The following is a 25,002-nucleotide window of genomic DNA, read 5'->3' as shown; positions in this document are numbered from 1 at the left end:
GCCACCCTGCCCAGGAACGAAAAGTAAGAAGTGACAGGTACAAAGGGACAACAGCAAGTCTCGTTAGGGAAGAAAACATCTCTGCTTCCAGGATTGTGGTTGTGTATGCTGTAGTAGCAGTTTTTCTAATGACTTCTCAGTGAAATGCTAGCGTTAGGAGCTGATCTAACAGAAGGATTTGCTGAATGCTCAAGACATTAGGTTCAAAGCACATCAGCTGTGACACATTACATCTGCAGATCCAAAGCAGCTTGGCAGACAGGCACACATTTGCTCTTGCGAGGAAGGGGAGATAACAGGGCCAAGAGGGGCTGTTAAGAGAAAATGGCATTGCCTTGGTTTATATTGGGCAGTAAATTTCCTGAATGAGTGAAGTTCTGTATTAACACAGAAAGTTGTCCCTACGTTTCTTCTCTTAATTAATGACTTACAGCTTCTCTGCAGCATCAGGCATTTATGAAAATATGTGTTCAAGTTTATGCCCGTTTCTTCTGTAAAAGGAGAAAACAACATCATTAAGTAACAATTGTTTATTAATATAAGACTAAAAGTATTCACAAATACTTGGTCACGCCAATCAAGATGCACTTTTCTGTGATAGCTTGTCTGGACTAAATGTACACTGTAAACAGTTTAGCATAGTTGTCTTATTTAAGCTTTTACAATGCATTATTTCACTGAACTAGCCACAGCAACAGAAGGCAATAAACATGTTATTTTCCCCATTTTAAAATGGAAAAGATCGCATCCATAATATTGAGCAGTATCACATGATAAACCTCTAACCTAGCACACCTCTATACTGCTAAATTGATGTTACTGTAATGAAAAACACAACACGACGTTACTTGGAGCCACAGCTTCTAGTTGTTGTTGAGGACCCACCACGATGCTGAAAGAGAGAAGAGTTCATTTATTTGTTTCCATAAGCAGTATTTCTTTTTCTACCTCAAGTAAAAATCCTAAATAAAGTAGCTATAATGTATAAGTCGCTGCTGGTTTCAAGAAATGTTCATTGTATGTGCAACTCTATGAAAGCTGTATACTTTCAGGGACAAAACCTCTCCATACAGGGGAAGAATAGATTGGCCTGAAGCGACTTGGTCAATTAAGAGGTGTGCAGGTGATTATAATAGGTCATGGTTTCTATTAACTGATAGTAAGCAAATTTCCTTTAGGATCTAACAGTCCTGAAAGCACGTCTTCCTGAGTCATTCTTAGCCAGGTAAATATTCATTAGGATTAATCAGAGGAGTAAAGACTCAGGTTGTAGCTTTTGTTGAGTCAGATTCAGATTGTGATATAGAAGTGGATCAGTTCTTACTTACCCAGATGTGTGAAAAGGCATAGTTGCATCTGACCTAGAGTAAATCTGTTTGTAGAATAGTCTATCTATGTACTAATTGAACAGATTGCTTTGTTTTTTCTTCCTGATTTTATGATGATACCAGTTTATTGTGTCTAAAACTCTTCCATAAAACCCACCTGTAGCATTGCAGCCAGCATTTGTTGCTTCACAAACACATTCTGACTGTCACATACAAATATGTTTTGTATAGCTCATGTATGGGAAATACTTCCCCCCCCCAAAAAAAACAACACAACAAACAAACAAGCCAGCACAACCACCAAACAAACAAACAAACAAAAATATCCTATAGATATCCGTAGAGACTTCTACATTATAGATAATCTACAAAACTGTGAAAACAGCCGTGAGCACATCACTCTGCACTGCACCACCCCATAAGGAGCCAAGGTTGGGAGATGGCGTTTCTATGGCAACTGGCAGGATGCAGAGCTGGGGACCGAAATCCTTCTTAGCGGGCAGGGGGGATGCTCTAAGGAGTGTTTTGAATCCAATTTCAGACACTCCTGTATTTAGTCATTTATAAATGATGGTTACATTTTATTTTGTATTAATCGTATTTTCCCTAGCGGTAAGCAAACCACTCCTGGTCATACCCAGTCTGGTTCTTAGACACAAAGATGTGGGAAAGTGCTGCATTTTTTCCTACAGCCAAGTTTCTCTTAAATCCAGCAATTTCCCACTAAGACATAAGATTTGAAGGGATTCTTGGTTCATTAAGAGCAATCCCTTAGTACTGCAGGAATCCCTGACATAACTGCAGGCTCATGAATTCTGAAAATTTCTTGTCTGCCTTTTTTTTAAAAAAAATATATATATATATATTTAAGGGAGGCCTCAGGTATAGGACTAGGTATTTTTATTTTTAATTATGTGGATTTTTATTATTTTCAATTTAGGCTGTAGTCAGACATATTGGAAATCAGGGCCCTGCACTGTGTCTCTTAGCTGTCATCTCTCTGAAAAGGAAGATGCTGTATGCTCATTGGTTTGCATGAGAAATAATAATCTGGAATCTTTAGCACCCTGCTTTTCCAAATTAGGTGTTTTTTTTTTTGTTTCTTTTGTTTTGTTCTGTTTTTCTCACCACACTTTATGATAGCAAGAAAAATGTACAGTAAATTGGTTACTAAGTATCAATTATTAACAACTAAGGCTCCCTTCTATCATTGTAAATACAATTAAACTGAGTCTTTATCAGGAGACATTTTTTTGCCTGAAAATCTTTAATTGGGTCTATTTACTATTCACAAATAGTATTGGATATTCTCGATGTTTTCTTAAATAGAATGTGCAATTGTAATACTTTGCACTGTATGAAATAAAACATTGTGGGTTTTATTCTTGCTCTTGCATTTTGTCTCTCCACTTAAAATAATAATAATAATAATAATTAAAAAAAACATTTGGAGTCCCTTTCTCTTCCATATTTTACAAAAGCAGAGCTAACTAAGGGTACTATTATGCAGTAGACATGCACAAGGAACACACTAATATAACAGAACTATTCATATACAATAAATAAAATATTGTGAAAGAATGGTATTTACCAGGGACTAGCATTGTTGTAATGAGCTCTGGAGTTTCCAAGAAGTCCACGTTACTTCTCTGGAATGTCTTGCTGTAATTTGTTTGAAGGTGGCTAAATCATTGTAAAAATGAGAATATATCAAGTATTAATGGACTAAATATATTTATGTGCATCAGATTTGTTACAATTCAGGCCATAAGAGAGATTTTGTGTTTCAAAACTTAGACAGTGATGACAGTGGGAGAGGAGACCATCTTATATATAACGCAAGAATATGTCATTCTTGCATGTTATGTTAAATACGTATTTTTTTTTTGTGTACTGTTAACTGGTACTCTGATGCTCACCTCTTGGTTGTGACCCAGTATAGCAGTCCTTATTCCAAATGTGTTGACCTGTGTTACTGGGGTTCTTCAGTCTTTTTGACAGTAAACTTACCTGACTTGAACTGGGGCTGTGCTCAGAAGGGAACATACTAAGGCTTTTCCATCTGCTTTCAGAACAGTTTCTGACTACAGATTTAGGATTTTTTTTTTTAATTATTATTATTTTTTAGTATTAGTTATGGAAAACCTTTTTGTCTCCGCTCATTTTCTTAGCTATCTGCCTGCTGCAGGCTAGAAATCAGCTGGTAGGATTTTAGATCACCACAACTTAATCCTTCAGGCCCCAAAGAGACATTTTGGGAATCTGTCTGATGAGATTTTGTGCTGTGGGTTTGGGAGACCTTGGCAGAGCTCCCCGTGACTGCTCACATGCTCACATGTGTTGCAGGGTGGTGATGCACCTCCTCTCTCCTTCGTTGGCCCCTGTTGCATCCTGTGTTACCACCACTGAACTATGCTGAAGTTGTTTCCCTACTCGTCTCTGATCAACTACTACCCATGTGATGCTGTACCTTTCTCTATACTCTTTCAGACTTTTTCAGTCTGGAACTGGCTGTGTCTCTCTGCTGTTTTTGTCTATGACCTTCAGTATAATAGAAATTAAAGGTTTTTTTTTCTTTTTTTTCCCTGAAGTATTGTATATTTAGCAAGAGATTGATTAGCAGTAGTTAATTCATATTCAGTTCTTTTACACAATTGCTCTCTAACCTTCAAAACCTTCTCTCTCCCTCTAAACAAAACCAAACAAAACAAAACCCACACAACTTACCTATTCCAGGCATTGCTGTTCTCCCAGAACTCATAGACAATGAAGCGGGAATCATTTGGAAGTTTCTGTATGGAAACACTAGGAAACAGAGGGCAGAACGGATTGAGTCAAGTATAACAGAGCTATTGCACATATGCATCTTTTCCCCCATGCCTTAAGAGTATGAATCAAATACAGAGATTTTTGAAAGAAAACAACAACAAAACAACAATTGAACATTACATGAATTTTGAGAAGAAAACTGCAAATTATCTGAGCTTTTTTTTTAAAAAAAAAAAACTTTATGAGATTTTAAAGGGTACTTTCATGGCTTTTTATTTATTAATTTTTAATCCTAGTAACTTTTATGATGGACTCATTTATGAAGCTCATTTTTCATATTGCTCCATTAGTTAGTGTCATTTATCCGAAGCAATGCCAATCAGTAATACAGAAAATTAATCAGACAACTGTGGTTCAAAGCAAATCAACTAATACAGGACATTGCACGTAGAGAACAGCTCGAGGAGGTTTACAGAGTGACTTGTGCTGCTTCACTGAGGAGTTACTTCATGAAGTCTGCCCTGTTCTGTGAGAGGTACCCTAGGTGCTGTGGAAGCAAATAGCTGCCGAGTATAAAGACAGGTCGATATCTATGGAAGACAAGCATTGAAAATAATACATTTTGCTATTATTTACTTGTTTTTATGCTATTTAGCTTATTTATCATGAGTAAAAGGTGACCCATAAAATACTTCTCATTCTCTACACAGAATCGTCCTGCTTATTATCCTGAGCATATCAGCTTCGTAACGTGTAGGGCAATTATGCATTTGGGTACTCAAATTGGTCTTTAGATGTCTAGCACAAAAAGCATATATATGTATTTCTCCGAGTACCCAAGATTCCTCTGATCTTTTTACTGATGTGCTTGAAAATTGATCTCATTATGTTTAACACTGTAATAGGTAATGAATTTATAGGACTGACTGGATTTCTCCTGCTGTATGCAAGAGTACATTGTAAAATATAAAAAATTATTAAGAACTGTTGGGAGAAAAAAAAATCATGTCAAAGGCATAAGCTGAAAACCAACCGGTAGGTGGCATTGCAGACTTACCAAATGCCTGTAAACTTCAGATGGAAAGTAAGTTTTTGCCATAATTTGTTAAACTGCATTCTGAAGTGGTGTAAGCTCTCTCCCTGACAGGTCTGCATCGCTGCAGCGTTTTGTTGGATGTTCATTTTCAGAAGGATGGGGGGAGTGTCGGTCTTTGTTCTTCCAGCTTACTTTTCTTTTTCTGGTTTGTATGAACACTGTTGATATGATCACCGTAAGTGTGATGATCACGTAGCAATAAGACTCATAAATTAGGGATGTGGCAGGCAGCCACTGAAGCCTTTGAATATACAGGAACCATACTGTGTACACACTATAAAAATATCTATTTCATAGTGGTCTACATAGTCGTAGTGGTACACATAGTGGTAATGTGTATATTATTAGCTTTCTCAAGTCTGTCAAATTTAGAAATTCAGTACAATGGTGAGTCACTGAAACTTATTCTTAACTCAGTTCTAATGTTTTAGTTCATTCTAAAAGGAACAAAGCAAAAATACACTTTGTTTTAATGAAAATTTTGGTTTTTAATTTTTTTTTCATTCTTTATTATGAATGATTATTTATTTATTTATTTATTTATTAATGACAACCTAAGGGAAAGATTTTCAAAGCTTCCAAGCAAAGAAGTGGCAAACAAGTTGCTACGTTGCTCACTTACCAGGTGAGCACAAATGCTGGATGGCAAATGAGTTTTCCAGTAAATGCGAACACCCTAGGAGCTTCCAGAACCTGTGAACTGGTGACCTGCAGAGCCTTTAAAATTTTTGTAGTATATTTGGGATATCCTGTCTGGCATTGGCAGGGGTGTTGTGCACAGAAGCGGGAATGCATTTTTTTTACAGCAAGATTCAATTTTTATTACATTCATTGGATTTTGTGCGACTGCTGATAGTTCACACATCTACTTTGACATCTCTTTCTGATTTTTGGTGTCTTTGAAAAGTTCTGTCTTAAGACACATGCATAACCAGCCAGAAAAGAAGATACTACAGGTTCTTCATTAATAATCCATCTCTGCTTAGAGGTTATTCAAGAAAATAGATTATATACCTGTGTTTGGCCCCAGGACAATAGCATTGTACTTACTGCAAGCAGCCGCCCTGAGCAGAGGCAGACTCCACGTACTGCTTCAGAGCAAGCCGGAATTCCTCGATTTCCTCTTCTACTACGGACATTTGACGTTGAACAATCATTATGTGCTGGTGCAAAAATAAATAAATAAATAAATAAAAATTATTGCCATATCATCCTATGAACTCCCTATACTTTAAATGAAAAGTCTAGTGTAAAACAACAGAAAATGGGATCATCGAAGAAAACCCACAGAAGTTCCTTTGACGTTTGCAGTCCCTGTTTTAACTCTAAAATAGAGAAGCAGAATTGCTTGTGGGAGTGGCTTTTATACCTAGACAAAGAAAAGAAACATCCCAAATAAGTGTCCACCCTAGAAAAATTGAGAGTTGTCTGAACCCTGGGTGCCAGAGTTGGAAGAGTGCAAAGCAAACGCTGATCTTTGGGATATTCAGTAAAAAGGTCAACGCGTGGATGAATCTGTACCCAGGCAGGTGTGAAGTATAAGATAACAAATTCCCATAACCTGAACTGGATGCAGTGATATGTTTCATTGAGGTGCTCTTGTAGCCTTTTACATTTCAGACCTCTGACTGAATAATATGCCTAAGGTAGCTCATGCCAAATGATGAATAGAGAGGTTTTCTTTCTCCACCTTTCTGTAAAAAGGAATAATCTTCATAAACACTAGGCAGTACACAAGACCTATTTATTTTGAATTACTGTGATTATTATTTAGCTGTCGTAAGTAGTTTACACACTGATTCAACCACTGAAGCTCGTCAACGTTACTAATGAAGTATGTGAAGAAAGTCCATGGGCTTCCTAATTAGCACATCTTGACCTTTTGCACACATTTTGACTCATTTCTGCTTTGATTTTCAATACTGTTGTCTCATGGATTTCACAAGCAACCTGTCTAGCAATATTGTATAATCTCTTTTGGTTCTGAAATCTCAAAAATATTCAAATACATTAGTGCTCCTATATTCAGGGCTTTGAACCTAACAAAATGCAAATCAAATGCATTTGAAAAATAAACAAAATAGATGATCCATAAAATTCCTTATTTTATCACAGAGTTACAAAGTTGTGGGGTCTCCTCCTTGGAGCCCTTCAGAAGCCGCCTGGACGTGGTGCTGGGCACCCTGCTCTGGGTGTCCCTGCTCGGGCACGGGTGGCAGCGGGTGGCCTCCTGAGGGTCCTGCCAGCCTCAGCCACTCTGGGATTTTGTGTTTATTGCTTTATGCTGGATGCTCTCCCATCTTTCTTGATAAGGTTTCCTATGTCAGATTTGGCAGGAAGGGAGACTGTACTGGATTTGAAGTATGTATGTAGTGTTAGATGATCAGGAGCAGAGAAACTAAAACCTCATAGACTCTTTTGCCAAATCTGATAAATCTTGCCAATGATGCCTTTTTCCTTTTTACAGAAGCTGAGTTTTTGTCTGATTGTATCCTCTGAAAATAATATAAAAAACAGTATAAGATTTTTGCATGGGTATTTTAAATTTTATTGTGTTGCCTCTTACACAATGTATTCTGCTGACTAAAATGGATTCTTTTTTAACAGAGATAAGTTGAGATTGTAATGTTAATACCTGGCATTGAAAATCAAACGTTTATTATCTTGAAGAACACTTACAGATCTTGCATTTTCTTCCAAAACTTCTTCTTCAAATGGCTCAAGCTTTAAGTCCTTTCAGGCAGATAAAAAGAAAAAAAAAAAGTGTAAGTGCAATGCTGCAATACTACAGATGTATTCTGGTCTTAGCTTTTAACAAACTATTCCAATACTTGGCTTCTGTTATATTTCCAGAAATTATAATTAAATTCCTTCTTTATTAGCTGTAAGCCAAACACAAGCATTGCAGAATCTCGTGCTTTTCAGTGGTTAAATTCAACCCAGGCTGTTTGTAAAGTTTATTGTTATTTTATTTTTTTATAATGTTGAGCAGGTACTTTTTCATTTGTAGCTAATCTGCTTGTTCATAAATGTACGTTGAACTTCATTCAGAGAAGAGAGACGTCACATGGACTATGGAGAGGAGCAAGGATGATAATTTGAAATAAACGCTCAGCTCCTATTATATCATCAGAAAACTTTATACAGATGAAACTTCTTTAGGTGTGTTGTTTACAAGCAACTACTTTCTAGCATGGAAAATACATTCACAATGCTTCAGGTAAGCTGCAGTAGCCTCCAAGGACAGACAGAGCAGCAGCAAACAGATGCCTTAGTGAGGAAGCAGCATTCTGACTGAACAGACAACTGGATGCGTGCTCGCTCCATGAGTCAGTGATTCATGCAAACACCATCTAGCAGAGCACACAAAATTAACATTTTTGTACTAGGAACGCACAGTACTCTCTAACCCAGTAACATATGGATGTTCTAGTGCCTGAAACCCCTCCACAACTATTTGCAATAGCAGCTGGAGCAAAAATTAGTGTTAGCAATGCTTCGCTTCTTCTTGCAAACATCTCTTGTGTCACCAAGATAAAAAAAAAAATCAGCCTACAGCTGGATGAGGATTGATTTATCTCAGGTAGCAGGCATTTCACCGGCACAAATACCATACTGGCTGCAAAGCCACCGAGAGGTGAGTGGGTGGAATTGAGATGGACACAGGGACTCCAGCAGCGGCAGCCACACATGAGCTGCTGTGCAGCTGTACCCCTCCTGCAGGCCTTGCATAGAACATGAAGGAGTGGGGGGGAATTTCAATAACTCATTTGTCAGCGCAGGCACCTCAGATAGTCCCTGAGGGAAAATGCATATTCCTGTGGTTCTCCTATTTTTTTCAATGCAAACTTTTTCTAGGGAAAGTTATGGAAAAAAGAAGCAAGGAATGACTCAAGTTGTACTGCAAACTGTCTCTTAAGATAGCAAGATTATTTTTTTTTTGGTATAACTTTAGAACTTGAGGGAAAGAGGTGACATGAGACATATTCATGGTTAAGTTCACGTTTGACAGAAGACAGATTGAGTTAGACAGCACTAAATCAGCCTTTCACTAGGCAGTTTTCCTTGCTTTTTCTCCTGCTCTTCTTTATCCCCCCCCAAACAAACAGACAAACCCTCACCACACAGAAACATAAACTGACTTTTAAAACCTAAGATAGCAACAAATATGAGTGAAAACAAAATAAATAGACATTTTCTGTACAGACTAATGCTACTCATCCTTTTACAAGCCATTGGAAGCCGTGGTATCATTGGATCAGAGGCGGGTCATTGCCAGAGTTTCCAGCATAAGTAAATGCAACAATATCCTTCCGTCATACAGAAATGTGATTTCAGATGTTTATAAATAGTTGGGTCCATGGTGATGTAAATGGTGTGTGAAAGGCTGTCAGTAGTCTGACTGTGGTGTATTCCTTGTGGTGTACTCAGTTTCTCATGGTGGGGCTTGTGGATGGGGAACAAGTAGTTATAAAAATGACCAGTAATTTTTTTTTCAGAATTTTTTAGAATTTTGATTAAATTAATCAGAAAAACTTTGCCTATGGAGTTGGATTGAGTTTGAGGAAGGAAAAGCATGCACAAAACCCAAACTTTTGGCTCAAAATTTATGTTTTTATTTCTTTTTTTCATTTGAAGTTATGCTTCCATTTTCAAGTTGTTATGTGTTTCATAGGAAGGGTTAAAATACCTCAAAGCAAAATAAAATGCTTATTTTTTAATTTGCCATTTTGTTTTGTCAAAATGAGTTATTTTTGTTTTTATCTAGAAAATCAAAAAATTAGTTAATCTCGTAGCTTTACATGGAGCCTGAGCTTTATCTACTATTTCAGCCATTTTTTTCCAAACTGTGTTACACAGGTGACAACCTTAACTATCCCAGGATGATTTTTTTTTGTATTATTACTGTTATGTGCATGGAGTGTGCTTTGTGTACATACAGTATGCGCACATACAACATTAAAGATGCTTGACAATTTGTCAGCTCCAAAAATAAATGCTGTAAATATTTAGTAGACTGTGCTCTCATGAAACAGGAATGAAGAAGGTAAAAGGAAAATGTAGGCACATAATGAGTGTTAGCTCACTTAGGCGGTGTTGAAGTTTCAGGCATTATTGATTGGGAAGATTGTCACTATGATGTTGATGAGCATTTGTGGTTTCAGGATCGCATCATAAATCTTTACTGAGAGTGAGAGAACAACCAGAAAAACAGAAATGCACACCTTCTTTTCCAGCCTGTCAATCAGCTTCTGGAGTCTGTTTATCTGGGTCATCCACTGGCTGTCTTCCTCAGTCCAGCGTTTGGAAAACATAAGTAATAAAGAGTAAAATGTTACTAAGTGCTGGAATGTAGTATATTCATTTATTTTGTAGAAATGTTTAACTTAGCTTGCAAATTATTTTTCTTCTCAAAAGAATGTGCTGCAATTACTTCAATGTTCATTTTGGAGTAACTAAGGTAAAGCATGATTTTGTCTGATGACAAAACGATTTTCTTTCTTCTTAAGATACTGTAGAAATCCAACACAGAAAGAAAACTACATGCTGATGTTACCCTGAGCTGATGTTTCCCCGGGCTGCATCAGGCAAAGTACCACCAGCAGGTGATCCTGCCCCTCTGCTCAGCACTGGTGAGGCCACACCTGGAGGACTATGTCCAGTTCTGGGGCCTCCAGTACAAGAGAGACCTGGACATACTGGAGAGAGTCCATCAAAGGGCCATGAAGATGATGAAGGGCCTGGAGCAGCTCTCCTAGAAGGAAAGGGACTGGGACTGCTCAGCCTGGAGAAGAGGAGGCTCAAGAGATCCCGTCACTGTCTGTAAATCCCTGAGGGGAGGGTGCAGTGAGGATGGAGCCAGGCTGTGCTCAGTGGTGCCCAGTGCCAGGACAGGAGGCCCTGGGCACAAACTGGCCCCCAGGAGGCTCCCCCTGAGCACCAGGAGCACTTCTGTGCTGTGCGGGTGACGGAGCCCTGGCACAGGCTGCCCAGAGGCTGTGGGGTCTCCTCCTTGGAGCCCTTCAGAAACCGCCTGGATGTGGTGCTGGGCACCCTGCTCTGGGTGTCCCTGCTTGGGCACGGGTGGCACCGGGTGGCCTCCAGAGGGCCCTGCCGGCCTCAGCCACTCTGGGAGTCTGTAGTTACTTTCAAATACATCCCACAGATGCCGTATCAGATTTTTTTGTATAACCTTTAACAATTTAATAAATGAAATAATTATTTTCCTTCAGATTTTGTATTTTCCTTTTCTGTTTTTTTTGTTTGTCCCCCTCAGCTGGGATGTAAGTCATCCCATGAGAATTTGCTTCTGTGTAAGTTTTTCATTCTTATCTACAGGCTATAAATATTACCTAAGAAATGCTGGCTCAACCAACAGTCCCAAAACAATATCCCAATTTGGCCCATATTTACATACATATATATATTTTTTTGGTTCAGATCTTTGGCTACATATTTATTTTCCCTACAGTTTGAGCTAATATTTCCTGTATTAAATTGAAGGTTGATTTCTGTAAGTAAAGTACCTGAATGAGTTCACACACCTATATTAAACCTTTAAGAGGAAGACAAACATATATTTTTCTCTGTGTGTATGTTTATGCATATGTTTCATATATGTCTAAAATGTGACATGCCTTACCTGTGTTAAAATGAGGGCTGTTCGGCGATAGGCTGTTGTTCCTTTGCAGCCTTCGAGCTGAACGTTTTCCTGGCCACTGAACTGAGAGCACCTCTGGTTTTGTTGGACCTTGTCTACACAGAAACACAGGACAGTTCATAAGTTAATGCATGTGGGAGAGCATGTCTCCTCTTTTTGTTTTCAGAAGCATGTTTTAATGTCCTTGTATCTGCCCCTTTAAATTAAAAAAGGACACAGACGTACTGAGACTACTGAATTCTTTTCCAGATTTTCACTGCAAATAATCACTTGTGCTTTTAGTGACTTCAGTGACTAGACTAGATTGCTAGTCACTGAAGAATGAAAAAAAAAAAAAAAAAAAAGTTAAGATGTCATAAACCTATCTTTTAGGGAAGGAAAACTCGAGGTCTGCCACAGTGATGTGGATCTGCCCTAGCCTGAGGAGCCAGTCCCACAGTGTCTTGTGGTTCATAGGAGTTCTCTTTCACCTCTGCAGAGGAACTGGGATCATAAGAGGAGCTGAAAGTGAGGGATGAACTTTAAATTGAGAAGATTTAACTATATTAAGGAGATATTTTAGGATGGTACTTGCTGCAGCACACAAACAGGATAAAATCTCTTAACTTTAAGCCAAATTATGGCAGTTTCCCAGCATGAAGACTCTCAGACAGTTTGCCCCTCAGTTAAGTTAAGCATAATTAAAGATGATTTTACAAAAGATCTCAGGCATCTGCAGTAGAAACTAACCCAGTTTTCTCCAAAATAGCTGTAGTTAAATCACAGAATCACAGAATCACAGAATCGTCTAGGTTGGAAGAGACCTCCAAGATCATCTAGTCCAACCTCTGCCCTAACACTAACAAGACCTCCACTAAACCATATCACTAAGGACTACATCTAAACGTCTTTTAAAGACCTCCAGGGATGGCGACTCAACCACTTCCCTGGGCAGTCCATTCCAATGCCTAACAACCCTTTGAGTAAAGAAGTTCTTCCTAATATCCAACCTAAACCTCCCCTGGCGCAACTTTAGCCCATTCCCCCTCGTCCTGCCACCAGGCACGTGGGAGAATAGACCAACCCCCACCTCTCTACAGCCTCCTTTAAGGTACCTATAGAGAGCGATGAGGTCTCCCCTGAGCCTCCTCTTCTCCAGGCTAAACAACCCCAGCCGCTCCTCGTAAGACTTGTTCTCCAGACCCCTCGCCAGCTTCGTTGCCCTTCTCTGGACTCTCTCGAGCACCTCCATGTCCTTCTTGTAGCGAGGGGCCCAAAACTGAACACAGTACTCAAGGTGCGGCCTCACCAGAGCCGAGTACAGGGGGACAATCACCTCCCTAGACCTGCTGGCCACACTGCTTCTTATGCAAGCCAGGATGCTGTTGGCCTTCTTGGCCACCTGAGCACACTGCTGGCTCATATTCAGCTGCCTATCAACCAGTACTCCCAGGTCCTTCTCGGCCAGGCAGCTTTCCAACCACTCATCTCCCAGCCTGTAGCGCTGCTTGGGGTTGTTGCGCCCCAGGTGCAGGACCTGGCACTTGGCCTTGTTGAACTTCATACAGTTGACCTCAGCCCATCGGTCCAGCCTATCCAGATCCTCCTGCAGAGCCTTCCTTCCCTCGAGCAGATCGACACACGCACCTAACTTGGTGTCATCTGCAAACTTACTGAGGGTGCACTCGATCCCCTCGTCCAGGTCATCGATAAAGATATTAAAGAGGACCGGCCCCAGCACTGAGCCCTGGGGGACTCCACTAGTAACCGGCCTCCAACTGGATTTGACTCCATTCACCACAACTCTTTGGGCCTGGCCATCCAGCCAGTTTTTAACCCAACGAAACGTACGCCAGTCCAAGCCACGAGCAGCCAGTTTCTTGAGGAGAATGTTGTGGGAAACAGTGTCAAAAGCCTTACTGAAGTCAAGGTAGATCACATCCACAGTCTTTCCCTCATCCACCAGGTGCGTCACGGTCATAGAAGGAGATCAGGTTCGTCAAGCAGGACCTACCTTTCATAAACCCATGCTGACTGGGCCTGATCGCCTGGTTGCCCTTCAAGTGCCGCGTGACGACATTCAAGATAATCTGCTCCATGAGCTTCCCTGGCACTGAGGTCAAACTAACAGGCCTATAGTTCCCCGGGTCTACCCTCCGGCCCTTCTTGTAGATGGGCGTCACATTTGCTAGCTGCCAGTCGACTGGGACCTCTCCTGATAGCCAGGACTGCCGACAAATGACGGAAAGCGGCTTGGCCAGCTCCTCCGCCAGTTAGCTCAGTACCCTCGGGTGGATCCCATCCAGCCCCATCGACTTGCGTACATCCAAGTGCTGTAGCAGGTCACCAACCATTTCCTCGTGGATAGCGAGGGCCACATCCTGCTCCCCATCCCCTTCCACCAGCTCAGGGTACCGGGTATCCAGAGAACAACTGGTCTTGCCGCTAAAGACTGAGGCAAAGAAGGCATTGAGTACCTCAGCCTTTTCCTCATCTTTTGTAACTAAGTTTCCCCCCGCATCCAGTAAAGGATGGAGATTCTCCTTAGTCCTCGTTTTTGTGTTGATGTATTTGTAAAAACGTTTTTTGTTATCTTTAACGGCAGTAGCCAGATTGAGCTCCAGATGAGCTTTGGCCTTCCTAATTTTATCCCTGCACAGCCTCGCAACATCCTTATAGTCCTCTTGAGTAGCCCGCCCTCTTTTCCAAAGATTATAAACCCTCCTTTTTCTCCTAAGCTCAAACCACACCTCTCTGTTCAGCCAGGCCGGTCTTCCGCACCGGCTCGTCTTTCAGCATGTGGGAACAGACCGCTCCTGAGCCATTAAGATTTCCTTCTTGAAGAGTGCCCAGCCTTCCTGGACTCCTCTGCCCTTCAGAACCTCCTCCCAAGGGACTCTGCCAACCAGTGTCCTGAACAGCTCAAAGTCAGCCCTCCGGAAGTCCAAGACAGCGGTTTTACTGGTCCCCTTCCTGACTTCGCCAAGAATAGAGAACTGAACCATTTCGTGGTCACTCTGCCCAAGACAGCTCTCGACCACCACATCTCCCACCAGTCCATCACTGTTTGTGAACAGAAGGTCTAGCGGGGCACCTGCCCTGGTAGGCTCTCTAACCAGCTGCATCAGGAAGCTATCTTCCACGCGCTGAGTCTGTCCAAAGCACTGAGTCTGTCTGGCTTTTCTATTGCTACGTCAGAAAATGGGGAAGATTATATTTGGCTCAAAAGTATCACAGCTCCTTATCCTATACACCCAAGTTAGTGGGTTAAATTACAAAGATACTTCCCACTCTTTTTTCTAGATACTTTTTCTACAGGGGCTATCCTAAAAGGCAAGTCAGAGAAGAAGCCTGTGATTGCTGCAGAGGATGGTTTAGAGCATCCAAGTTAAGCTCCAGCTCTGCACTGGCCATTAGAGACTTCTTTCTCTCCCACCAATTGTGTGGGGAGCCTAAAAAGAAGTATACATGAATAGATGGGTACTTATACTGAGCATACCCTGTACACCCTCATCCTCCAAAACCTGCTTGATCCTGTGGTCAAGCTGCCAGCACAAAACCCCACCCAGCATGTTGTCCATGTACTTTAGAAACCTCATATCCAACAGCAAAGCAATCAAGAAAATGACATTTCCAATAAAAAGCATGAAAAAGCAATGTGTTTTGAAACATACGAAGCACTGAGATCTTCTTTGCCCATGAAAAAATAGTTTGTACTTTGCTTTCCCTATCATCTTAAACAATAACATACTGAGGAAAACAAATCCGTGAAGCCAAGTTCCTTTTCAAAAATATTTTGGTCCATGATCCTACAAATTCTCATCGATGAGGTGATGCTGGGTATAGATTGCCCAGGTGATGGAGAGTTTATAGACTTAGGTGTAAACCAATACTGTGGGCCCCATGTTACAGCAAGAAGCTGTAACAAGCAACACCCTGTCTGTTTCTCAATCTTGGGACTGTTGTGCAACCAGGAATGAAAAAACAAACAAACAAACAAACAAAAAACATAAAGCTGGAAGAAGCAAACAAGGAGGCAGTCAATGATGTTGGTAATTTCAGAGCTCTTCACCTTGCATTGCTCTGGCTTCTGCATTTGATATTAAATAGTCAATGGGTTTTATAAGAAGTCAAAGGAGCAGAGACTAGGATGCAACAAAATGATCTCACTCTCAGCAGTTCCTCAGCCCTACATGCAGCTCAACATAGGATCAGAGTGGAAACTGCCTGGATTCAATTTGAGGAAAATTCCTGTTACTATCAATGAGCTCCATTGCAGAATAAAAAATATATCCTTATTTCTCCGGTGATTCCCTACATCAGGGTGCTGGATGAAACATTAAATGGTCTCAGAGGTCGGTGGTGACCCCACTCACTCCTCATGCCCGTCACTGCAGTTTGCTGACCTTTCCTGCCGAGTCTGCTCCTCCGTGGTCTCCATCGCACACTCCAGGGAGGTCTGGAGGGACTGAAGCTGGTTCAGTGTCTCCTTCAGAAGAAAACGAGTCACAAACTGCTCCAAATTAGAAGCTTCCTGATAGTCCTAAAAATTGAATTTAAAAAAAAAAAAAAAAAAAGGAAAAGGTAAGGATCTGCCTACTGTGTTAGAAATATGAGAGGGAAGATTCGGGTTTAGTTCAGAAAGGAAGCAGCTGGATGTTTTGGTGCTTATACATGCAAACTGCACAGGCAACCTGTATGCTTATGGATGAAAGGACCTCTAAATTTCCAGGTATGGACGCTGAACCCACCCAAGCTCAGAGAGGCCCAGGTACACACTTATACAACATTGTTTCTAATCAAAAAAAATCCACCTTTTCTTACATTTCCTAACTCCAGTTGATTGCAATACCACGTTACTTCTTAAGTATGGAAAAAACAAGATACGATTGACAGCTATAGAAGTGAATTTAAAATTTTTATTTACATCGACTCTTGTGAAAAGACATTATCTAGTCTAGCGGCCTGTCTCTCTCCCATTGATTACGGGAAGAGGCTTTGAGCAGGACACGTGTTGAGGGATGCTGCCTTGAAAAGCACCAGCAGTTTGGCTCAAGGACTGCCAGTGCCAGAAATAGTGCCTTTTGAATGTTGCAGTCCTTGACGGACTTTTGTTCCTGTAATTTGCTTAATTATTTTTGAAACTGTATATCTACATATTTCATAATTATATGAAATGTGTCTAAGTGTTCTTTCAGTCGAAACTTGCTTATTATTGTACCTATATTTATCAGTCTGTAATGTTTCTTTGAACAACTACATTTTCAATATATTTAATGTGTTCAAAAATATTTGTGCCTATTTTGCTTAGATAATTATAGAGATTTTGCCGTTGTAATCATTCTTTGATAGAGATACTTTATTTCTGGTAGAACTAAGCAGTTCAGACAAGTCTCTGACTTAAAGCCCTTGCACCTCTTTCCCCAGGTTCCTTGTATCCATGATTTCATTCACAATTTCCTTTCCTTTCCTTTCCTTTCCTTTCCTTTCCTTTCCTTTCCTTTCCTTTCCTTTCCTTTCCTTTCCTTTCCTTTCCTTTCCTTTCCTTTCCTTTCCTTTCCTTTCCTTTCCTTTCCTTTCCTTTCCTTTCCTTTCCTTTCCTTTCCTTTCCTATTTATTTTTTTTCCCCATTCTTCCAGGTTTTCCTCCCTCAGCATTTACAGGCAGTAGAACATTCAGCACAATGATGCCCATCTGGGCTTTTCTTTCAACTTGTTAATGAATCTAGTTTTTGTCTTGTTCTGGGCCAGTGTAAGTCATGCCTTGCTTTGAAAGTTTCACTTGATCCCATCAAGATCTGCAAAAAAAATCATCTCCATGTTTGAACACAGGCTTAAAACAGAAAAATGTCTGAAAAATTCATAGAGCTGCTCTCTCCATCGCACAAGGAATCAGATTTTAAGCTCTCCCCTTGTCTTCCCAATGTGAATTACAGCTGAAATGTCTTTCTGACTTTTAGACTTCTCTTTGAATTTGCTTGATTTTTGCATGTACATGTTTGTAATCAGAACACAAATATGGGATGTTTTGAAATGTAAATGTCAAGTAAAAGATTGTATGATTATTGCTTCAAAAGCACCTTCTCTCTATTCACAATATAGGCTATTAAGCTGGTTCCTGCTGGAAGACTTCTGCTACAGAAAACTTACATGTTGAGCCCCCCATGAACCATCAGAGTTACTTATGTAGCCAGGACCTTCATACTCATCTATATTTATTTCTTCTGCCTTCAAATGAATCAGGTGTGAGGCACTCACTCTACAACCAAAACACTTCTTATTTATAAATTTTTAAAAGAGAGATACTCATGACAGATTGTCTGTCTACCTTTTGCACAAATACCTGAGACTCATAACAGTCCTGTAAAGAACATTTTGGCAACCTTTATGAGTAGTACATCTTATTATGCAACAGGAAATCTAATTTTTTTTTCCTTTTGCTAAATTTTCTGACCCCTCCATTGCAACTGATTCCAAACTCTGTTGCACCTGACAGAGATCATTCAATTTCCAACAGTTTTGATTCTCTGTGGTGTGTAAGAACAACATGTGCGAATCTGTGTAGTGTAAGCAGCTAAGTAAAACCCTGTAGCTGAGATCCCTGGTATGTTTCATTTCTCAGTTTTCACCAGTGCTTGGAAATGAACAAAACATGATAGAACTGACCATTTCTTATAAGTTTTTAAATATCAATGCAATCTCACAAGGAGAGGAGGATAATCAGTGTCTTAAAATTCTGTGTATCCAAAAATTAATCCTTACAGATACTTCTGTATAGCTTCCTGCTCACAGTCATGGTAAGTAAGATACCAGCATCCTGAATTACAGCTTAAATGCACATCATTTTGCAAACTGCTCAGGCAGGCCCTTGCTGATGGGGAATGATATAAACATTAGCTATGTAATACTTGCCAACACTTGTCTGAAGTTGGCTGCCTCCTAACTCCTTCAGAAATGCTTTCCTGCATGTGAAAGCTCTTAATGGCTTTTTAATAAGACTGACTTCAGGTTTATGCATACAGCAGGAGTTAGTCCTTTTTGTTCTCATTCTGTCGTCCCTTAGTTGTATCTTTAAAGGCTTCCCTGTGGAAAAGGTCCTTGTGATCTCTGAAAATAGTTTAGGGCTACCTTTTCAGGTACACAGAGTCTTTATGAAAAGATAGGTTAGGCAAGATGTTAACATCAACTCTGGAAGTCTAGAATTATCAACGACTCTTTCATTATATTAATATTTTACCAAAATATCGGTGTTTCCAACACATCTTGCCAGTTGGGCAAATGGCTATTCAATATTTTTCTTTAATTACTGAGAGAATTTAAAAATAAATAAATAAATCATTTCTACAGATATCATTTTAAATTTCCATATAACTTTCCATCATATTTACAAACATGTTTAATTCATAGACTGAAACCAGTGGGAATATTTCTGTTGCTTTGAATGGGGTCTGTCTGTATGCCCCAATCAAAGGGTTCAAGAGGCAACATCCCTTCTGCATGGACTTGATGTAACTGGGATTTTAAGGTTTGACCACCTTGCTGGTGTCCAAACTCCTACCCACTGACAGCTAGCTATTCCTAATGGTCCTTGTAAAATTATTTTGTAAAAAAGATTATGCAAGAAGGTACTTAGCATATATAAATCATTAACATTATCATAATTCAAGCCATGGAGGGAAAAAGGTTTTCAGTTACAATTCAAATTACATCTCAACTCCAATTCTTAGCAATGAGGAATTACCAGCCGTGCTTTGTTGTCACTTTCCTATAGAAAAAGGCTTTAATTTCCATTTTGCTAAATGGGCAGTCTTACAGCATTTCACCAGATGAAAGAAGATGTTAATTTTGAATTAAGAAAAGTGTGTACCGATTTATTAAGTGTACATTATGTTAGAATCAGCTTAGCGGGCAAGCAGAGCGTTTGTATTGTTAGCCTACTGCACTGCCAATTAATAACGGGACACACTGATGGCCTCTGTACGTAAACTAGAAAAATGGCCTGTTTCCTGAATGTCATTAACTGTAAATTACAGTTCATTAGCATACACATTATACCGCACAACAGTTTGGGCAGTCCAAATGAAATAAGTCTGTGTTAACATATCGCTCTGGTTGTTGGTTTTACTGATTGTGAATGAATGAGGGCAATTTTCCATATCGCCTTCATCAAGAGACAACTGTGACCTTTGTGAGCAGCTAAGATATGAGTTTCTATTAATGCTAGTGAAAATACATATAATGAGTGATTTCCCTGTGGAAAAGGTCACCGTGGTCTTTAAAATTGGCTTACAGCTACCTTAAAAGGTGCAGAAAAGGTTCTCCTTGTACAAAGACGAAGTAGGTAAGGCTTAGGTGTCTCCTAAGGGAGTTTACATCTCAAAGCTGCTACAGGTTAAGTGACTCTCTGGATCTTCTTGAGCCCTGGTTCCAGCCCAAAGCCTCATGGGTGACTTGGTGCTGCACTGACCCATTTATCAGAAAAGGAGAAAGCTGAGGTGGGGAAGGAGGGGGATTACTGTGTTCATTTACTTGGGGCAAGCCAACTAAACACGGCTGGAAGAAAGAGAAAGCTGAACTCATTTAGAATGGGTGGGATCTGAGGCAAAATCCCCACAAGCTTATTTGTAAAGGATATCTGGCAGTCATCTAGCCCAGCCTCTGTACAGAGCAGGGCCAACTTCTAAGCTAGGCTGCTCAGGGCCGTCCAACTGAGCTTTGAACATCTCTGCAGTTGGAGATTTTGCTCTCTCTCTGCGCAGCCTGATCCAGCATTGTGACATCCTCACTGTGAAAATTATTTTCCATATGTCTAGTCAGCATTCTCCCTTCTGCAAGCTGTAGCTGTTGCCTCGTCCTTTTGCTATGCACCCCTGAACAATTGTGCTGCCTTCTCTACAACACTCCTTCAGGTAGTAGAATTATGTCTTCCCTCAGCCTCTTCTCCAGGCTGAAGTTTCTATGCACTTTCACACTTTCATGCTTAAAGGCATGGTTATTAACTTAATTAATATATATATTTTTAAGACTATTTAGCATATCTCTACTACCAGGAAAATTTAAACATTGTCTCCTTCTGACACAGTAAGTATCAAAGATCAAAAAAGATCAAAGGAGTTCCCAAGAGTTTTCATTACACAGATAAGGAGCTAGAAAGAGAGGAAAGGGGTGAATCTCTGGAATATGCTTGCACAAGTTCTTAGAATTCATTGCTTGAAGCTTTTTGAGTTAATCTGCATTTGACTTGACTCACAATAACAATCATTATATTAAATTTTTTAGATAGAAAATAGCGTGCAATGAAATTCTAAAATTTCATTTAATAATGTCCCTAGATAAAAATAGCTGTTCAGTCATAGGATTCTCTCTGCCTTCTAGCAGATATATCACTATTCTGGTGATATATCTAGCATACATATATATTTAGTACTGTCACCAGCATCCCTCTCCTCAGGTGAGTTTACAAACAGCTGATAAACAGTTGAGCATACAAATTTATGTAAAAATGATCCAGACTCCAATTCTAACCCCTGGCAAGTCTGTTTCATAAGAAATTAGGGAATGCAAAGAAATCAACCCATAGAATTTAGGTCATGACATCCATGGCCAAAAGAAAAGACTTCTGGATGGCTCTTTGTAGACTGCGTTTAATCAGTTTTATAGCTATTTTAGCTGGAGAAAAGAGAATATGAGAACCAACTGTGCCTGCAAATGGGAGCAATTCCTAAAAGATAAGTGCAGCAGGAGCTTAATGACAAGTTAATTTATTACTCTGATATATTGTTGTTACCAATTTTCTATCTTTGTTGAGTTTAAAAGGATTGTTGAAAAATTCCCACCAAAATTTTAACTTGCATCAAAGGCATCAGCCTTACTCCAACCTTTCAATTCTGTTTTGTTCAAAACCTTTGACAATTCTTCAGGGTTCAGACAAAAAAGTCTAGTCTTTAGGACTTAATGTTTATTCAGTATAACAAAGTTTTCTTTAGAATCCTCTCTCCTTATGTAGATGTAACTATGAACACTGCTAATATTTTAAAGGGGATATGTTTGGTCTGATACAACAGCTGAATGATGTGCCTGTGAGAAACAGAGGTGGGACTGGGAACACACCTGTAATTTCTTTGCATGAGCAGTATGTAAGGGATTTTGATCTTTATTTTTTTTTCTAGAATTAAAAAGGAACTTCTTTTATTTATTTATTTATTTATTTATTTATTTATACTAAAATTATCTTCTTTTGTTCTTCTTTTGGCCAAAGAATTCATGCCCCCCCCCCCCCCCTTTTTTTGTCTCTGTGATGAGGCCAGCTTCTGGGCACATAAAGCCTAATGAGTAGGCAGCCACATCTTTCACTTGCTTTCTGGCCGTCTTTCCCTTTGTCTTCGCTGTGAAAACCACAGATTTACAGAAAATCTTTCAACATTAATTCCCTGATGTGGTATTAGATAATAAATATTTTGTGATGCTTTCTGATGTGGAATTGAGAAAGTGTTCATTCTTCCTGAAACTCCTTTGTCTATGATCTTTTAATTGATGTCTTACACCTTCTAGATAATTATGAGATTCAAAACACCTTCTAAATAGTTATAAGAATCAAAATCCCTTGTCACTGTAGCAGAAGGACCTACAATATATGGCCAGTTAAACTAGTGAAATAGAGTTAACTGTAATTAAAAGATAGCCTGAAGCAATCAAATATACAAGAAGAATTAACTGTGAACAGTTAAGAAATGTATTAGGTTGCAGTAATGTATTTTTATCAGTTGCCTTCCACTATTAAAAATAGTCATTGCATACTGCCTTATTTCCACAGCTGCTCCCTCTGTCTTGAACTTCACTTGTCTACCTTCAGTCTCTTATGTAATCTTCATCATGAAAAGATTTATCTTTCTTTATAAGGAATAATAAACGGTGCACCTTTTTGTTCTGCTTTTCATTTCCAATGGAATCTGGTTATTTTGTTCACTTTAAAACATCAAAATACTAGATGGCTATGGTATTTTAGACTGAAACTGACCTGAAAAAATATAGTGATGAATGTAAGGAACAAATGAACTGGATTCAAAGCTAGTACATGAATAAGCAGGATAAACTAATACCTGCCTGACATTATTCTCAGGTAGCAGGGATGTAATACAGTTTACATTGATTCTGAAAAAGGTGCATTTGCAAAAAGTGCAATTTCAAGGAGACTAAGACTACGATTCTATAAAATGTGATAATAAATTCTACTCATGGGCAAAAACTGGTGCCAGCCGATTTAACACAGATTTTGACAAAACAAAACAAAACAAAAAACAATTTGAAACTTCATTTTCACTCAGAATGTTAGACTTGGAATTCTATTGTTGACATATGCTTATCTAGTTTTTTTTTCACAGTTATTTTGTTTGGGATTATAATTTGCATAATAGCTACTGTTATTATTACTCAAATATGCAATTAAAAAAATCAAGGTATTCTGGTTTATAATGGGTATCAACCTACAAAAGAGCAGTGATTTACATAATTACTATAAATGCACCATCGGTAACTAAATTGCATGTCCCTGTATTACTGTTTCAGCTCCTATAATCTTCTCTCTTACTTTGACTGGTTCTTATTTTTAGACTATTCAAGAAGTTTTCCAATAATAACAAGGCTGCATTGATTTCCTTAGATTTTTTTTTTGAGCAAAGCAGAAAAATAAATGATTTCATAGAAGCAAAGAATTAGATGTGCTGTGTCAGTCAATGAATGCAGCATCTTGTTGTTGCACAAAACACACTTCCTTTCCTACATTATTATAAGCAACATGTAAAAAGCAGGTTTTTTTTTTTAATGTTGGTGGGTTTGGTTTTTGTTGGTTGGTTGGTTGTTTTTGGTTTTGTTGTTTTGTTTTGTTTTTCTTTTTGTCCCAAGTGCTTGGCAGACTATTTCAGAACTTGACTGCTCTAGAGAATAGAAATTATCTTTCATTTCCATCTTTTTTTAAAAAATGTTTTGCACATTTAGATGCTTGGTATGAAGCAGTCATTTTTATTGCTGCTTAAGAGCTGTTTGCTAGCTTGCTGAGTCTGGTCCCCAGCTATCAGACAGATAATTTGGTCTCCCTCACAAAATAGTTTCAAAGGAGGGAAGAAAAGTCCCTCCAAAGAAAAGATTGTGAGACTGCGGTTTGAAAAGGAGAAAATTTGCAGCATCCCATCCCTCATTTTGTATGTTTGTCTGCCCTTCCTTTCAATGTAAGTTTGCAGTGCTTTTGTCTCCAAAAGAAAACCTGCATAACTATTTAAAGGAGAAGTGTGCACTCAGAGGTCATTTCTTTCTGATTCAGTTTTGAAAAAGTATATAGCACCTGATCTGGCCAAAGTGCTTTCCAGCTTTCATCTGTGGAGGAAATTTCTTGCTGTACTTTTGAGGAAGAAAAGCAGTATAAGATATGGAATGAAAACAATGAAATAAGACAAAGAGGAAAAGATTAAGGGGGAGTTCTCCAATATTTGTTTAAAAAAAATAATCCTATTGTGCTGCCAAGTCTGTCCAGGAGGTTGCTATTGTGTTACAGTTAGTATAGATGGCAAGTGCCATCCACAGTGTGTGTGGGGTGCTCCACATTATTTAAATACTTTTTACTTTTTACCCTGCATTAAAACTATTTTAGAATCTGACTGAATATGTGTTACATTGATGAGGGAGCAGTGCCTAAAGTAATATTTTCTTCTTATCTCACTTTTTATGGACTGCATGGAAATGATCAGCCTTGGGCTTAGTACAGAATAGGCTCCAATTAACACATGTTGGCTTTATTGGATTTGCACTTCAGAAAGTTATACAGGGTCAAGCTCCACTCTTACCCACTGGATGAAAGTTTCATTTTATAAGCACTGTTAACTATAAAAGCCAGTTGTAGTTTACATTTTTTAAAAATATAGAGTCTATTCCATAATTTGCTCTTGGAATTAAAATATCTGATCTAATAAGTATTCCCAATATAACATAAGAAACAGCTTAGATATGCAGCTTTTTGTTGCTGGAGGTTGGATCACTCTTACAACAGGTCTAGCAGTCTTAAGTCACTTTGGAGACAGCTCCATGAGTGATACACAAACTCTGCATTTACGAGGAAAAAGGAACAACCACATGGCCACTTAGGGCTGCTCTCCCAAGTAAGCATCTCTTTCAGGGTCA

The 25,002-nt window shown here is 39.2% G+C and overlaps 1 protein-coding gene across 4 annotated transcripts in view; it reads right to left on the bottom strand.

The window, feature by feature from the left end:
* Positions 1-515: 515 nt before the first annotated feature.
* NECAB1 (N-terminal EF-hand calcium binding protein 1) overlaps positions 516-25,002 on the bottom strand; it is a 62,418-nt gene continuing 37,931 nt past the window's right edge. The window contains exons 6-13 of one of the 4 annotated variants that reach the window (XM_040546440.1): positions 16,240-16,376; positions 11,837-11,949; positions 10,419-10,495; positions 7,873-7,926; positions 6,244-6,356; positions 4,056-4,133; positions 2,920-3,011; positions 516-892 (exon numbers count right to left, since the gene is read on the bottom strand). In XM_040546440.1, the coding sequence (XP_040402374.1) occupies positions 864-892; positions 2,920-3,011; positions 4,056-4,133; positions 6,244-6,356; positions 7,873-7,926; positions 10,419-10,495; positions 11,837-11,949; positions 16,240-16,376 (693 nt within the window). In that variant the 3' untranslated portion in view covers positions 516-863. The other 3 variants (XM_040546441.1, XM_040546438.1, XM_040546439.1) reach the window with 3 other exon arrangements.

Source organism: Cygnus olor, chromosome 2 (genome assembly GCF_009769625.2).
Source record: "Cygnus olor isolate bCygOlo1 chromosome 2, bCygOlo1.pri.v2, whole genome shotgun sequence".
Lineage (NCBI taxonomy): Eukaryota > Metazoa > Chordata > Aves > Anseriformes > Anatidae > Cygnus > Cygnus olor.
This window is presented reverse-complemented; position numbering and strand designations above follow the sequence as displayed.